Below are 13170 nucleotides of genomic sequence, written 5' to 3'. Positions count from 1 at the left end.
TGCTACATATTTTAATAGTCCCGGAACTCTGACCAAAATTTTAACTCGGAGCCTTCCAATGGCAGGTCAGGCAGCCTGCTCAAATGTCAAGTAGTAGCATGTAATGGGATTTGCGTGGACCGCCAACCCCGTCCGTGCACGTGGGCATTCCTGACCTGTTGAGCCCGCTGAACTTTGCGCTCCGTGCGCTTCTGGTTGGCCTGCTTCTGGACACTGCTGTAAGCCAGTGAGAACTCCTCCACCCCCACCAGGCCCTTCAGCAACTCGATGATCTCCTGAGACAGGGTCTTCAATGTAGGATCTGTAAAGCATGAGTAAGTCAGCACCTATAATGTATAGTACACAAACAAGATTAACTAAGAGATTAGGTTTTCTACTTTTTTTCTGGCAACAAAACAGGTGTTAAGATGTTAACACACCAAACTGAAACCTTTTACAAGGAATAACGTCTGCATTAACCACAATACTTGTGGTCAGAATGCAAAAAAACACTGATAATATATGCATTAACATCCCCAGTGTTTAACAGTACTCTCTTCATTGTTCAGCCAGCATTGGTATAAACATGGACATTTTCGTTTTTTTCTATCATGTGTATCAGGCCTCCCCTCCCCCCTCTCTGTCCAATGCGTTGGCGTGTGCAGCAGTAGTTGCTTGCGCACAACCGCGTCCACGCCGTCGTCCATCCTTTTGGCCCCGCCCCCCTCCCCCTCCCGATGCGTTGTACGTGGCACTCCGTGCCTTCTTTGAGCCCCGCCCCCCTCCCTCCCGATACGTTCCATCCATTGGCTACCACATTCTGATGAGCTCCCCCCCCCCTCTCCTCCCCCCTCAACTTGCTTTTAAGGGATTACATCTTGAATCATTGCCTCACTTGATGCAGCAAATCTGGCTGTGACGGTCCCACCTGATGACGGAGACTTGTGTTGCCTCCGAAACGTCGTGATTTTTATTTAATTTTTATTAATTTTGATGTTTTACCTACGTGACTTTACCGAAAAAACCTAAGAACATAAAAATAATGGAAAACATTTTTTTACGTACTTTTTGTAATTTTCTCGTAAAGTACATCCTCACATGTATTTGTGCCAAAGTTCAGATTTCTAGCCTTTCTAGAATTCACACCCATCGTTAAGGCACCACTGTCCTACTTGCAAAAGATAAACAGCAGACGAACCACGTAACAGACTTTTTGCACTCACCGTGCTCCACGTATGTGCTGTGCAGCTCACGATGGAGCGGTCTCAGAATTATCACCAGGAATGGAGTTGTTTTCTCTTTTCCCAAGTCTAAAGCAATCGCCGCGAAGAACTTAAACACACACGTTCTCTGGAACAGGAGAAGATTTAAAGAGATTTCCAACATTATTACGATATTGCTTTAAAATGGTGAAATTCATAGAAATGAGACCTTGAAAATGGTTAAAAATCTAATTTTTAAAATACTAAATACAATCACACTTAAACAGATAAATACAGAATATTAAATAAATTACCTATTCCATACCTCTAAAGGAAAACATCTCAGAATACGGGCCGAGTGGCCTTCCAGATATGTTAAGCAGCGGCATGTCGAAACTGACATATCTGGACCAGTTTCAAACTTCTGGATCTTGTCAGTAGCCAGACTTGCCAAACAATTAACGCTGGTTAGTGAGAACGGCAAGCTCAAATATGAACCAAACAACACACACGCAATTTCCAACATGAAGAAGGGATCGAGATTGTAGACGCTTGATTAAACTTATGCATGTTCTCGGACTTTGGTAAAGCATACCATGCCTTACAAGTAACCCTTGCTATATAAGATGCAGCACTGGAAGCATTGGCAGCAGTGGGCAGCTGTTGATAATCCAAACATAAATTTTCCATGGAATACGATGCACGTACTCAGTGATAACACTTTCCTGCTCCCACGCAGAAGACTCAGTCCACTAAGTGGACAGTAGCAGAGCCACGCCAATCAACATCAAACTCCGCTCACTGTTGTAAAGAAATGCAACTACTGTACTGTAGGGGCGATCACGTGGATTTCAGTTTAAGCACGTTACTTTTAACAAACATATCCACTAATAACAATGTAGAACTGTTTTAACATGATTAATTTGGGCTTAAGGGGGGAAAAAAAAAATCCATGAGTTATTCATTTATTTCAAAATCTCAGGTGCATTGTTAATCCACAAATTGGATAAACCGAATTCAGATAATAGAGTCCACTGTATATCAAATACATCAGCTGGCGCTTTGATTTTATAACATTGTGAACAAAAGAGAGGTGTTAACTGCAGCGTCACACACCTTGAGGGACACTAGTGGGGTGTTGGCTGCCTCCTTCTTGGCCATGAAGCACAGTTTCTTCATAAGCCAGGTCAAACAGGCTTGGCTTTTCTCAGTGGTTTCTGAAACAAAAGCAATCGTTAATTAAATGCAGTGATCAACGTATATGCTAAATAATTTACACTGACATTGTATTCTGCCTATGAGAAAGCATTGTGCCCGTTACATCCATGTATGATGTTTTGGCTGCTTTAAAAAGACTTGAGCTTTACTTTTTTTACTCTTTTCATTTTACCAGGAAAAGGCCAACTGAGCTCTATCTCTTTTTCAGAAGCGACCTGGCCACAAATGATAGCTCAACGAAGTGGCTTATCATGTGGAAATTTATAGCATCCATATACTCTAAAGGCAGGTTTCTAAATGTGGAGGGGAAATTGGAGAACCTGGATACAAATCCACGCGACCACGGGGAGAGAGACATGCAAACTCCAAATATACAAGAGGTGTTAGGGTCGGGATCGAATTCACAACTTCCTGTGTATCAGGCGAGGTAATTCACATCTCTCCACTGTGGCCTCATGGTCAACAGACAGGATCTGATCATATAAACACGTATTACAGTAAATAATCGCTTAACCACATGCAACAAATTACATTTCTGCTCATGCTAAAGTCTCTCTCTCTCTTGTTCGTCCATCATAGTTGATGATGACCATGGCACGTTTGTCATTTTGTTGGGTTTTGATGAATGTGCAGATGGCTGAACAGGCCAATTAGAGCCCGGAATTCTCTGTGGCACACTGGACAGGTCAGCGAGGCTGTAGAGCTCTGAGGTGCAGCCACAAGTCTTTCCTTGGTAAATTAGCGCCGTTGCCTCTTCAAGATAGCACAGGAGCTTCTCCTGCTCTCACAGAGGACTGCACCGTCCTGTACTTTTCTTCTCCAGGCAGGTCGGTCCTGAGCTAGGGGTTACCAGCTTTTCAGGTTGAATCCAAAGCTCTTCAAGGAAGCTTTAAGGGTGTCCTTGTAGCGCTTTTTGGGGCCACCTTGCGCTCACTTGCCATTCTTCAGCTCGCCAAAGAAGACTTGTTTTGGCAGTCTCGCGCAGGGCATTCTGGTCACGTGGCCAATCCATCCAAGCTGTTCCTTCGCAAGCAAAGGTGTGGATGCTGGGGATATTGGCCTTGCCGAGGACTTCCGTGTCAGGGATTCTGTCTTGCCACTTGATCCTCAGCAGTTTCCTCAGACAGCTCAAGTGGAGATGATTCAATTTCTTGGCATGGCGCTGGGAGACTGTCCAGGCTTCGCACCCATACAGAAGAGTTGGTAACAGCCTGGTAGACCTTCAGTTTTGTTTCCTGCTTGATGCCAGTCCTTTCCCATACCGAGTCACGAAGACGTCCAAAAGCTGCACTGGCCTTGACAATCCTGATGTTAACTTCATCATCTATGTGCACAGCACGAGACAGAGTACTACCAAGGTAAGTAAACTTGTCAACGGCTAAAAGCTTTTGCCCATTCACAAAGATGGTGAGCTCAGTGTAGGGTTTCCCAGGAGCAGGTTGGTATAGGACTTCAGTCTTCTTTGTGCTGATTGTTAGGCCGAAGTTGTTACAAGCTGAGGAGAAGTGGTCCATACTGTCCTGTAGATCTTTATTTGAGCCAGCAGCCAGAGCACAGCCATCAGCAAACAAAAGTTCTCAAACGGTGACTTCCTCCACTCTAGTTTTGGCTTGCATCCTCCGCAGATTGAATAGCCCACCGTCGAAACGGTAGATGAAGCTAATCCGAGTTTTGTGGTTCTGGAATGAGTCTTGCAGCATGGCAGAAAACACCATGCTGAAGAGCATTGGCACTAAAACGCAGCCTTGCTTCACCCCGTTTGTGATTGGGAATGGATCAGAGAGTTCTTGCTGGTCTCTGACGCTAGCCATCATGCCATCATGGAGTTTTCGCACGATGCCAATGAACTTGTCTGGACACCCATACGTGGCCATGATCTTCCATAGGCCCTCCCGGCTGACTGTGTCAAATGCTTTTGTTAGATCAATGAAAGCCATATATAGATCAGCATTTTGTTCTTGGCATTTCTCCTGTAACTGCCGGGCAGTGAATACCATGTCAGTGGTTCTGCGGTCTTTTCTGAAACCACACTCACTCTCAGGTAGCAGACTCTGGTCTAGGTGGACAATTAGGCGGTTCTGAAGGATTCTTCCCGAGATTTTGCTAGTGATTGATTGCATGGAGATGCCTCGATGGTTGTCGCAGGCCTGCCGATTGCCTTTCCTCTTATATAGATGGATTATAGAGGCATCCTTGAACTCATGGGGAACGGCTTCTAATTTCCACAGAGACTGGAAGAGGTCGGTCAGTTTCTCGGCAAAGCGAGGCCCTCCAGCCTTGTAGATTTCCGCTGGAATGGCATCGGACCCTGGAGCTTTGCCTGATAAGAGGAGGCTTATGGCTTTGCTGGTTTCCTCAATGGATGGTACAACAGCAAGGGACTGGTTTATTTCAACTTGAGGCAGTCTCGCAATTGCCTCCTCATTTATGCATGATGGCTGGTTGAGGACTGCGCTGAAGTGTTCAGCCCACCTTGCAAGTATTTTGTCCTTCTCTGTGAGGAGTGTTGTTCCATCTGCATTCAAGAGAGGTGAAGTTCCTGAGTGTTTCGGACCATAGACCTGCTTGAGTGCATCATAGAGGCACTTGGTGTTGTCACCGTCAGCGTAAGACTGAATCTCCTCAGCTTTTGCGCACAGCCAGGTGTCTAGCATGAGTCTCCGCTGGACAATCCTGCGAATGTTGAGGCAGTTTTCTTTAAGCTTGAGCTGCTGTCTTTCATATATGCTTTATGCAGGTGATGTTTTTCGTCAAGGAGTGCTTGGATTTCTGCATCGTTCTCATCAAACCAATCTTGATGTGTACGTAAGGGAACACCAAGTCATTCAAGGGCTGTAGAATGCAGCACGGTCTTAAGAGCAGTCCAGTCTGCCTCAGCGTCTACATGCTCGAAGCTTAGAGACTCCAGGTGATGGTCTAGAGCAGGGGTCCTCAAACTACGGCCCGCGGGCCACATGCGGCCCGCCGAGGACATTTATCCGGCCCATGGTCACTAATTGGGCTGCGCTTGTGAGCACTAATTGGGCTGCGCTGGTGAGCACTAATTGGGCTGCGCTGGTGAGCACTCATTGGGCTGCGGTGGTGGGCACTGATTGGGCTGCGGTGGCGAGCACTGATTTGGCTGTGCTGGTAAGCACTGATTGAGCTGCGGCGGTGGGCACTGATTGAGCTGCGGCGGTGGGCACTCATTGGGCTGCGCTGGTGAATGGTTCAATGGGCCAATTGACTGGACTTGCCCCCCAGGCCTAAGGTTGCCAGCCCTCCCCTGGCTGCGCTTGACTGACTCTCCCTCCCTCAGCTCCCTCACTTGTCCCTCGGCTCCACTCCCAGTGATATTCCTGTGTTCTGGGGATGTACTGCGATCTGTGAACAAAACTGCAGGTGTAATTAACTTTTTAATGGCACCCGCACCAGTGTGAGCCTGGGGTAAAAGCGGAGTTCCCCCAATCAGACTGCATTGATGGGCAGTGCAGTCTGTATGTCTCTGTGTGGGCAAAGTTATTGCTGGTATATTGTTTTTGTAGCGCTGTATATATATTGGTATTTTACTAATAGCAATTTTGACTCCCTAGGAAACAATGATGTCAAGAAAGAGAAAAATTGACTCGGAGTGAAGGATATTCAAAGAACAGTGGACTTATGATTACTTTTTCATGCAGTACAAGGAAAGAGCTGTGTGTCTGATATGACAGAATATAGTGTCTGTGTTCAAAGAATACAATTTACGTCGACACTATCAAAACTCAACATAAAGATAAATATGATTGTTTGGTTGGAGAAGTGAGAAAAGATAAAATATTAAAACTGAAAAATACATTAACAACTCAGCAAAATACTTTTGTGAAGCAGAAGCAGCTAAATATTTCATCACTGCGAGCAAGTTTTCAAGTTGCCAAGCTAATAGCGTGCACTGGCAGACCATTCGTGGAGGGAGAATTTGTTAAAGAATGCCTTCTTTCTGTTGCCAAAAAGATGTGTCCAGAGAAGGCCGATTTATTTAGTACAGTGAGTCTTTCAGGACCTACAACTACACGGAGGATTGAAGAAATGGGAGACAATTTGCATCAGCATTTGCAAAACTCCACAAAAAAAACTTTCCTATTTTTCCTTGGCACTCAACGAAAGCAATGATGTTCGTGATTCTGCACAACTTCTAATTTTTATTCGTGGGACGAATGACAATTTCAAAGTCACAGAAGAGCTTGCTGCACTGCAAAGCCTCAAAGGAACAACTACAGGAGAGGATATCTATGAAAAGTTTGCCAAACTGTGAATGGTTTGGAGCTGAACTGGGCTAAACTAGCCAGTGTGACAACTGATGGTGCTCCTAGCATGGTGGGGTCTAAGAAAGGAGTAATTGCTCGCATTAACCAAGAGATGGACAAACATAACCATTCTCATCCAATCGCCATACACTGCCTCATCCACCAACAAGCGCTGTGTAGTAAATCACTGAAGTGGGACTCTGTTATGAAAATTGTGGTATCTTGTGTTAACTTCATTAGAGCTCATGCACTAAACCACAGACAATTTCAGGAATTTCTGTCTGAACTAAATGTTGACTATGAAGATGTTCTGTACCACACAGAAGTCCGTTGGCTGAGTCGAGGGAGAGTTTTGAAACGTTTCTATGACTTACTTCCACAGATTACAGCTTTTCTGCTTTCAAAAAACAAAGAAGTACCAGAGCTCAATGATGCAGAATGGAAATGGCACCTTGTCTTTCTGACAGATGTAACAGAGCTACTCAACAGTTTCAATGTGCAACTTCAAGGAAAGGGGAAGCTCATCTGTGATATGCAATCACATGTCAAAGCATTTGAAGTAAAATTAGGCCTCCTCATCAAACAAGTTAAGGAGGAAAACTTCTGCCATCTCCCCACAACTCAAAATCTGTTAGCGGAAAAAACATTGGTTGCAATTCCCAAACAAAACATGTGTGGATTCACTGGAAAAATTGCAAAAGGAGTTCCAATTTAGATTTAAAGAGCTTCATCTCCATGAACAGGACATACAGCTTTTCCGTAACCCATTTTCTATTGACATTGAAAATGTGGATACAATTTACCAAATGGAACTGGCTGAACTGCAGAATTGTGACTCTCTGAAAGACGCATTCAAGTCAAGCAGCCTTCATAATTTCTATGCATCTCTCCCCTCTGAGACATATCCTCATCTCAGGAACCATGCACTCAAAATGGCAACCATCTTTGGCAGCACTTATGTCTGTGAACAGACTTTTTCCAGAATGAAACATTTGAAATCTCCAACCAGATCTAGACTAACGGATGCACACTTGCATCACTTGTTACGACTAGCAGTGACAAATATGGAACCGGACATTGACCATCTCATTAGCCAAAAGCAGGCCCATAGTTCCCTTTGAAATACTGGCAAGTTTGTTGATTTAACTTTACTTGTTCTTCATTTTAAATATTGTATTTGTTCCCGTTTTGTTTCTTCACTTCAAAATAAGATATATGCAGTGTGCATAGGAATTTGTTCATAGTTTTTTTTTAACTATAGTCCGGCCCTCTAACGGTCTGAGGGACAGTGAACTGGCCCCCTGTTTAAAAAGTTTGAGGACCCCTGGTCTAGAGCCTCAACAAAGGCCAGTCTGGTGTGTTCCTGTTGGATGTTAAGACGTTTGACGTCTTTTCCTTGTGGGTGTCTGGGAGGCTTAATACGGATGTTAAGTTTGGAGATAAGACGATGGTCAGTCCAACATTCAGCACCACACATTGCCTTGGTCACCCTGAAATCGTGCCGGTCGCTCCTCCTCATGATGATGTAGTCAATCAAGTGCCAGTGGTGTGAACGAGGATGCATCCATGAAGTTTTCTTGTGCTTTGGTAGTTGGAAAATCATGTTGGTGATGAGCAGGTCAAATTCAGAGCATATTTTCAGCAGCAGAAGGCTGTTGCTGTTACATTTTCCAATGCCATGTGCACCCATGACTCCAGTCCATCATTGATGGTCACTTGCCACTCTGGCATTGAAGTCACCAAGTATCAGGAGTTTGTCAGAGCTGGCTGTGGCAGCAATAATGACTTCCAGGTGATTATAAAACTTGGTTTTGATCTCGTCAGAGTTGTTCATGGTAGGGGCATAGGCACGGATGATGGTGGCCTTTTTTCCCATTAGGTGGAGCTTTAGGGTCATTAAACAGTCGTTTATACCCTTGGGTAGGCTTGCCAGTTTGTTGACCAGGTGGTTTTTTACTGCAAAACCAACATCAGCATCACGTCTCTCCTCCTGACCTCGTCCGCTCCAGAAGAATGTGTAGCCTGCACCCACTTCAGTCACCTGTCCAGTATTGGCAAGTCGGGTCTGACTAAGGGCAGCAACATCCACATTATATCTGGCTAGCTCTCTGCCCACGAGGGCGGTGCGTCTCTCAGGTCTTTTTGATCCGGATGTGTCCATCAAAGTGCGCACATTCCAGGTGCCAACAGTGAGTGGTATCACTTTGGTCTTTTTTATTTGTTTTTCGACCGCAGGTATGGGATCCCACCAGCTGCGGTAGGCTGGCCAGGATGTTTTGAAGCAGGCAATGTTTAGGGTACCTGTTCTAACCCTTTCCTCACTATGGAGGTGAGCAGTGTGTTCCTGAATAGGGCTGCTCAGTCACTCAGGGTGCTGCCGGACTTCACTGCTGCTTCAGTCCAATGAGGGAACGACCAATATCCTGAACCGCCTGCGTGCAGGTTTGCAGCTACAGCTTCCAGCATATCTGTGCCTGCTGCTTCGTCGCTCACCCATCGCCACAGGCCTTGGATAATGACGATGGTAAAAAAATGCCATGACTTGTGCAGAGAACTTGGATTTAAGTGAGGGTGATTTGCGCAGCATCAACCTCACTCTCTCGACCAGACCCATCTGTACCGAGTGGCAAGACGTAGTCAAGACGACTGGAGATGGTCCTGGTTGCAGTGGAAGGTCCAAAGACCCTTTTGGTGGAATTTCCTCCACCAGGGGTTCCACATGCCCAGGCTCAGACAAGCTGAGTTTTCCGGGTTAGTGAACCGCCGCCCGGGGTTCGGCGTTGGCAGCTGCTGACTGTACCGACTCACCAGGGATGTTGAGCCTGGTGTGTTGTCAGCTGCTGACTGTAGCGACTCACCAGGGATGTTGAGCCTGGTGTGTTGTCAGCTGCTGACTGTAGCGACTCACCAGGGATGTTGAGCCTGGTGTGTTGGCAGCTGCTGACAGTAGCGACTCACCAGGGATGTTGAGCCTGGTGTGCACCTACGGTAGAAGCTAGAGGGCTGGCCCAGATGGAACAAGCCTGAGGCACAACTAGCTGGTCATAGGAAAGTAGGTTTCCTCTCAAGTGCAGCGTGGGTGCTTGAATGGTTTAAATTATCCATCCCAATAGTGGAGACGAGTCGCCTCCACCACCCGCTGGCTTCCCAAAGAGTGGAACCCAATTTGTTGCCTTTAGCAGGATGAAGAACTGCGTTGACCCACAACCGAGATTTGTTGAATTTAAATGTAGGCGTTGAATCTCATTGCTTCTTAAGGCGCTTTCTCTCTGGCGGGTCCTGCTCTACCCAATTCCACTAATTAACCTTATGGCACATAGGAAAAACCAGAGGCAGATTTAATCTATTTCTGTATTTGCCTCTGCTGACCACCTCGCATATGCGAGTCGTTTGCTCTACAGAGCCACCATTTTGTCTTCCTAGATCCAAGGGCTGGCCACAAGTTGGACTCTCCTACGCCACAGGGCACCGACTTCTGCAGTTCCTGCGATTTGTCCCACGCCGAGCCCTGTCCAAAGCAACATCATCAATCCAAGCCCTTCTGGGTCTGCCTTGGCCTCACTTACCCAGAACCAAGTATTGAATGACCATCTCCAGGCAGTCTCCCGGGCTCTCTCAGTATGTGCCACACAATATTGCATTTTGTATAGGATTATGCGTAAACTAAATTTTAATTTTTATTTTACCACTGAGCTATATAGCAATTTTTCAGAAGTGACCTGGCGATCACAAATGATAGCTCAATGAAGTGGAAATGTATTGCAGCCAAATACTGTAAATACATGTTTCTAAATGTGGAGAGAAAAAGCAGAAGACCCGGAGAAAAATCCACACGACCACGGGGAGAGATATGCAAACTCTAAAGGTACTAACGTCAGGGTTGGGATTGAACCCACAACCTGCTGCATACCAGGCAAAGTCGTTGCCATCTCATCACTGTGGCGCCCCAGTAACCACTGCTATAATGCAAAACCGGGGATACACGTGCCTCCCAAAAGTTCAAACAATAACCCAAGCAATACTTGCATTTATAAAACTTGTTTAAATTATGCTTACCCGCTTCTTTTCCTCCATCTCCTTCCTCTGCTCCGTCCTCTTCCCCATCCACGTCCATGTCTGTCCGTACGTCTGTCCCGACCGCCGTGGGTGGCGTCAAGTCGGCATGCAGCAGGTACATCACTCGCGAGAGGAAGATCAGATTCTTCACCACCTATTAAAAAAAAAAACTTCAGGTAAAAGATCCACATTCTACTACACTTTTATTTTTAATCAAAATGCAATACTATCACAACAATCTGAGCTTTTATTCTTTATTAAATACATATATGACTGTTTGGAATGACTACTTGGTGACAATGTCAAGGTACACCGGCTGATGTTAGAAGCAGGAGCTTCTTGACAACAGTGGCTTGGTAGTCATCAAGACTAATACAGACAGTCACCAACTTACAAACACCCAACTTACGAATCAGCTTCCATGAAATATATATTTTTTAACATTGACTTAAAACACGAACTCGCAAACTTAACCACGGAACTATTGTCTTCAGTGGAGCGATCCTCCATGAGATGTAATGAGTCAGCTTCGCACTGGGAGAATGTGTATGAAGGTTGAGTGTGCACGTGTGTACGTGCACGTGTGCGTGTATATTTTTGTGCATGCGTACCCCCGTGTGTGTTTGTGGGGAGCGGTAATGCAATGGTTAGCTTGCTTCGCTATGAACCTGGCGACCCGAGTTTAATTACCTCTCACGGCCAACACCGGTGACTCGCCACAGAGGAATCAAAGGCATGGTGGTAGCCACCCACCCCCTCGTGTGCCATGCCGGCCTTCATAGGTGCATGCTAATAGAACTTTCCCCAACAGTCTGTTAAGGCTACACGGGGGATCGTTGTTGTGTGTGCGTCTGTCTGTGTATGTGCGGAGCCAGGAGACTGAATCCTTACCCTTGTGACTCCTCCAGAAACAACGGTGCGGCAAAAACCCCCTACCTCCTCGTTGGTGCCAGATGGCAACGCTGTGGTGAGCAGTGCCGTGGGGGGAGGGCCAATTTAGATTGGCCATTCCCGTCATGGCATTTGTAACCACCACAGCAGCAAATGGGGCCTCTGGACGGGTGCGAGGGGCTTGTAACCCCTCCACCTAATTACCACTAAACCACGATTTAAAACTTTAAGCTTGTGCCGGAGGCCCTGTAGGGACAGGCGTCTATGACATCCCCTGGCCAAACCCCATTTGGCGGAGCCAGGAGACTGAATCCTTACCCTCGGGGCTCCTCCAGAAACAACAAAAAGCCACTTCGGATGGCCACGTGGAATGTTAGAATGCTCACTGCAGAGGAGAGGCTGCCACTCCTCTGTCGGGAGCTGGACCAGTACCACCTGGATCTCTGTGGTATTCAGGAGGTCCGGTGGACTGGCTCTGGCTCCTGCCACCATGAGGGGTGGACAGTCCTCTACTCGGTGCAGGAGACTGCCAAACAACAGGGAGTGGCCCTTCTTCTGAACAAAAGAATGAAGGGGGCGTGGGAGCGTGGCGGTGAGGTGTGGGAAGCTGTAAGCCACAGGCTACTTTGGGCTCGTCTTCCCATCAACCAGAGGCGAGGAGTGGTAGTCGTGGTTACTTATGCTGCCCCCGGGGACGAACATCCGTGGAGGGATGCAGGCAAGGCCGATGAGTCAGATGCCTTCTATGACCTCCTGTCACAGGTGCTGGCTAAAGTGGTCCCTCGGGATAGTCATCTTGTTGGGCGACTTCAATGCCCGAGTTGGTCATGATGCTAGCACCTGGTCTGGAGTGATTGGAAGACATGGGCCAGATCAGCTCAATAACAACAGAAGGAGGCTGCTAGATTTGTGTGCAGCCCATGGGCTTGTAACTACCAACATGCAGTTCCGGCATCAGTGCATCCACACAACATCATGGATACATGCCGGGTCCGAACAAGAACATCTGCTGGACTACATAGTGACGGAACAGCGGATGCGTGCCCATGTCCTTGACACCAGGACCTACCGTGGAGCTGATCTGCCCACTGACCATCGACTTGCCATCTGTAAGATGCGCCTGCCATTCTTCCACTCCGGTGGTAGGTGTACACCCAGGACCCCATTCAAACCCATCGTGGCATTGTCTCAGCTAGCTGATGAAAGTTGCAAGTGAAAATTTCATCATCGCTTGCGGCTGGGGTTGGCATCGTACCCCACTCCTCCTGACGTCGAGGGGAAATGGGCGAGGTTTAGGACTGTGGCGCATGCAGCTGCAATGGTTGCTTTGGGTACATGGTCCAAACCTCCTCAGAGATCCTGGCTGACAGAGGAGGTGTTCAGGCTGGCTGAGAAAAAGCGACAGGCCCACCTCTCATCGTCTACAGCATCCCATGTCAGAGAATGAGGAGACTTACCACAGCCTTCGCTCAGAGGTTTGGAGAGCCGTGAGGCACTGCAAGGATGGTTGGTGGTACACGGGTTGCTGAGGAGATGGAGTCTGCCTCAATGGCCCACGA

The 13170-nt window shown here is 47.0% G+C and overlaps 1 protein-coding gene across 3 annotated transcripts in view; it reads right to left on the bottom strand.

The window, feature by feature from the left end:
- UTP20 (UTP20 small subunit processome component) overlaps positions 1-13170 on the bottom strand; it is a 117590-nt gene that overhangs the window by 2912 nt on the left and 101508 nt on the right. For all 3 annotated transcript variants that reach the window (XM_078858830.1, XM_078858831.1, XM_078858832.1), the window contains exons 59-62: positions 10721-10874; positions 2298-2398; positions 1203-1329; positions 156-301 (exon numbers count right to left, since the gene is read on the bottom strand). In XM_078858830.1, the coding sequence (XP_078714956.1) occupies positions 156-301; positions 1203-1329; positions 2298-2398; positions 10721-10874 (528 nt within the window). The remainder of the gene's footprint in view (positions 1-155; positions 302-1202; positions 1330-2297; positions 2399-10720; positions 10875-13170) is intronic.

This window comes from Lampetra fluviatilis, chromosome 8 (assembly GCF_964198595.1).
Source record: "Lampetra fluviatilis chromosome 8, kcLamFluv1.1, whole genome shotgun sequence".
NCBI classification, from domain to species: Eukaryota; Metazoa; Chordata; class Hyperoartia; order Petromyzontiformes; family Petromyzontidae; genus Lampetra; species Lampetra fluviatilis.
This window is presented reverse-complemented; position numbering and strand designations above follow the sequence as displayed.